We start from the raw sequence: 4,068 nt of genomic DNA, 5'->3' as shown, positions 1-4,068 counted from the left end.
CTTAAGTAAAAAGAATAAACATTTATTCAAGTGATAAACACTTAGAAAAAAGGTGGTACATACACATGGCTTGCTTGAATTTTCTGAATTCTGAAAGAGTAAACCAGCCAGACACGCAGCTTCTCATTTACTGGTTTTACAGCCTTGAACACCTCACTCCAGCTGTTCAAGACTTGCCTCTTTCAAACAGGGTTACCCATGTACCTCATTAGGTTTTAAGAATTAATTAAATGAATATTCTGACAACACCCAGCTAAGTAAATTTTGTCCTAACCCATCCAAAAGTTGCAAGGCTCAGGGAGCTAAGCTCATCTCATAGTTCTTCCTGTTCCCTGAAGCCCTTCTTCCTCATCTTTAAGCCTCACCCACAGGACTAGGATCAAATATTGCTTCCTAAGTCCCTCCATACTAAAGATGCCCTCCCCTCCAGACGCTTTCAAGTGTATTTCTGATATTTCAATGTAGATAACATCACAGATCTACCTCAAATACATCAAATGTATCCAAATTACTTAGAAACATTTTTGCCATGACATCAAAACAGTTAAGTCACCACCTCCTAGTCTCTTCCAATACCTACTCACTTTGTACACAGAAATCACCATGAAGTTATAAACTGCTCAACTAGTTTGAGCAGTGAAGGGATGTAACGGATAGATGCTATCTCATTGCTCCCTGTGGAATCACCCAGTTCTAATTCTGCTAACACACGTCCACGTCAAAAAAGATAAACACACAAACCACTGAATTTTTTTAGGGAAAGAAATACAAAACGTGTTTCTAGTTAAACAATGATTTTATTGCTTGAGTACAACATACAATTTTATGCAACCAGGGCAGAGGCTGTGGATGACTCGCTGAAAAGGAAAAAAAAAGGTGGGGGGGATGAGAAGAGCTAGATTAATAAAAGTCCTCCATATTCATTCCAAAAATCTCCAAAAACTATGAGAGCTATTTCCTAACAGCTAAAATAAACCCCAAATATATAAATGCACCAAACAGCTCAGTTCCTGAATCAGTTCATTATGATCAAGCATAATATGAAGATGATCACTTAGACATCCAAAGAACTGGCCAACATAAGGAAAAACCTTTCTGGTGGAAACTCCGAATGTCTGGAAATTAGTCATTATAGTGAGCAATCTATGCAAAAATTAAGACAACATAAGCACCTGGGAGCAGAGGTAAGAACTGAAACTTTACCCACAATCTAAAAGCGATTCAAAGGGCTTGCTTGTGTTCTAAATCAGTGGTCTACAGAATTATGGCCCTTTGTCTTTGTAAAAAGTTTCAATGGAACACAGCCATGTCCACCTGTTTATGTATTGTCTATGGCTGGTTTCTTGCTATAATCAGAGTTGAAAGAGTAGTTGACCATAGAGCCACAGTCTAAAATATTTACTGTCAGGCCTTTTACTATAATTATTACTATTTAATATCTGGCCAACTCCTGTTCTTGTTAACAAAAGGGATCAATACTTACTATTTCCAATTGGGGGGGAGGACTCGTTTGGTCTTGTAATATCGAGCCAATCGGTGAATACGGCTCTCAATCAGAATCAGACGGAATTTGGCATCTTTATCCTAAAAATAAAAATTGACAGAATTCAGGAAAACCACTAAAAACTAAACACTATTTTAACAGTAGAATATATAGACACCACGTACTTTAATGAGAAGTTACCCAGTGTCCCTTAACAGAACCACAGGCTAGGGTTCATGTGGCTAGATTAAGTCCTTAAGGGAATTTAGGGAGCCAAAGCTCCCCCTGCAAATCTCTCCCAGTGGAACTTTTATTTCAAAGCAAACAGTGTGATTTGTTTGTGCCCTAACCCACCTTGGATAATTCAAATCACATGCATTATATTTTACTGAAATGAATTAGTACAAGCAGTCCTCTTCTCTTACCTTTCTGTTTCTCTCGAGATGCTTTCGAACAGCAACAGCTTTCTTAATTAAATGATAGAGATCCTCAGGAAGATCAGGAGCAAGTCCTTTGGACTTAAGAATTCTCAAGATTTTATTGCCTGTCACAAAACGTACTTGTGCAACACCATGTGAGTCTCTCAGGATTACACCTGAAAAGGGAATAATATAAATTCCCACACCAAACATACAAATTGAAGCATGTGACGTCAAGGCTCTGAGATCAAGTCACCTTCCAAGTTACCCATCTGTAAAACAAGGCTTACTTTTATACATCAGACACCGACATTAGACTGCATGCAAAGCTCACTCAGACAGCCAAGGAAAGTTTACCCAACACTAAGGAAAACCCTTCTGGTGGAAACTGCGAATGTTGTAAGACCATCATCATAGTCAGCTGTTGCATTACAGGCCACCAAAGGAATCAAGGAGATTCTTCAAAACAGCACCATCTGACTACTTGACAGTCTATTTATTATGTATCTCCTATTGTGTGCAATACCTCCACTAGTCTGTAAACTCCAGAAGACTAACTTGCCCTTTTTTTGATTACTTTATTCTCAGGATCCAAAATCACATAGCAGGCAAACATTCACTGAATGAAGCCATTTGCACAAAGTCACACACAGCTGAGGTTCAAACCACATCTAACTGTGAGAAAGTGATGAGCACTCTGAGTAGCCAATCCCAATTCCTCCATTAACACCTGTGTGATTTGGGGCGTGTTACACAGCTGCAATGTGCCTCAGTTTCCTCAATGTGCCTCAGTGCCTCAACTTAACATAAAGAAAACTAGTATTTATTTGAAAGTATGGCTGTCAGAATTAAACAACGTCAGCATATGTAAAGTGCTTAGAACCATGCACCTAGGAGAGTGCCTAGCCCAAAGAAAATACTCATTAAATTTTGGAGCACATTTTACTCACTTTACCGCCTTCCAAGTAAGAACCTGAGAGTTCAGCAAATGAAGACTAGGCCTCGGTCATCATCAACAGTAAAGCAAGGAAAACGAGCAAAAGATTTTCAAGCCACGTGTGAGACGTTTGCCCCGAGTCTTCTTCAGCAGGTTACACGAGGGCAAGCGGAAGGGGCTGCATTGAACAAAAACACTCACCTATTTGCGAGGGAGTCAGGCCCTTCTTGGCCAATTTGTAGATCTGCTCCTTCACGTCGTCAGACGTCAGCTTCAGCCACTGTTTATGGTAAAGAAAGCGGCTTTAAGACGAAAAACCAGAGATAGAACGGAAACACAGCGGTCCCCTCCACCTTCAAAACCGCGCTCCTGGGCTTCCCTGGTGTCGCAGTGGTTGGGAGTCCGCCTGCCGGTGCAGGGGACACGGGTTCGTGCCCAGGTCCGGGAGGATTCCACATACCGCGGAGCGGCTGGACCCGTAAGCCATGGCCGCTGAACCTGCGGTTCCGGAGCCTGTGCTCCGCAACGGGAGAGGCCGCAGCAGTGAGAGGCCCGCGTACCGCAAAAAAAACCACAACAAACCGCGCTCCTCATGCACACGTGGTTCCCATCCCCGCGCCGCTTCCCCCAAGCAACGAATGGCACCCCCTCGCGGCCTCTCCCCGGTCCCCGCGCGCTACTTACAGTGGGGACGCTGCGGCGGTAGGGTAGAGCCGACTGGGACAGGCCCTTCCTGGGGAGAGAAGCAGTCTCGGGGTGAGGAAATCCCTGCCACAGCAGCCCAGAACCTAACCCCCTCGACCCGCTGCCCACAGTCTCTCTTTCCCCCCAATTCCCGGGCCCAGCCCTAGCAACCCGTTCACAAACCCGAGCTTACCCGGGAGCATGCATACGTCCCATGATGGCGGCGGTGCGGTAGCGAAAAGGAGGGAGAGGGTGGGAGCGCCGTAGGAAGCCACCCTACACGTCGGAAGTGACCTCACACGTCCTCGCTTCCTCGCCGGCAGGAGGCGGAGCTGCGCTGCGTGTTTCCCTGCGACCGCGTGACTACATATCCCGAAAAGCACTTCGACGCGGACTACACATCCCGGCATGCATCGGTGTTTGAGGCGGTGCTAGACTAGAGAAGGGGAAAAAGAGTCCGCCTCCAGCCCGGGCTGTGGGATAGTTAGAAGTGCTGCTTGCGCCGAGGTTGTTCAGGTTCGGATGCCGGACTGGGAGTGCGAATG

At 45.1% G+C, this 4,068-nt stretch overlaps 1 protein-coding gene across 1 annotated transcript; it reads right to left on the bottom strand.

Annotated features, from left to right (window-relative positions):
* Positions 1-777: 777 nt before the first annotated feature.
* Positions 778-3,813, bottom strand: RPS13 (ribosomal protein S13). Its single transcript, XM_079929357.1, has 6 exons — positions 3,717-3,813; positions 3,524-3,572; positions 3,041-3,119; positions 1,909-2,078; positions 1,484-1,584; positions 778-857 (listed from the first exon to the last, which is right to left on the bottom strand). Exons 1-6 carry the CDS (start codon positions 3,737-3,739, stop codon positions 824-826), a joined length of 456 nt encoding a protein of 151 aa, XP_079785483.1. The 5' UTR covers positions 3,740-3,813; the 3' UTR covers positions 778-823.
* Positions 3,814-4,068: the final 255 nt, after the last annotated feature.

Source organism: Stenella coeruleoalba (assembly GCF_951394435.1).
Source record: "Stenella coeruleoalba genome assembly, chromosome: 8".
In the NCBI taxonomy this organism is placed as follows: Eukaryota; Metazoa; Chordata; class Mammalia; order Artiodactyla; family Delphinidae; genus Stenella; species Stenella coeruleoalba.
This window is presented reverse-complemented; position numbering and strand designations above follow the sequence as displayed.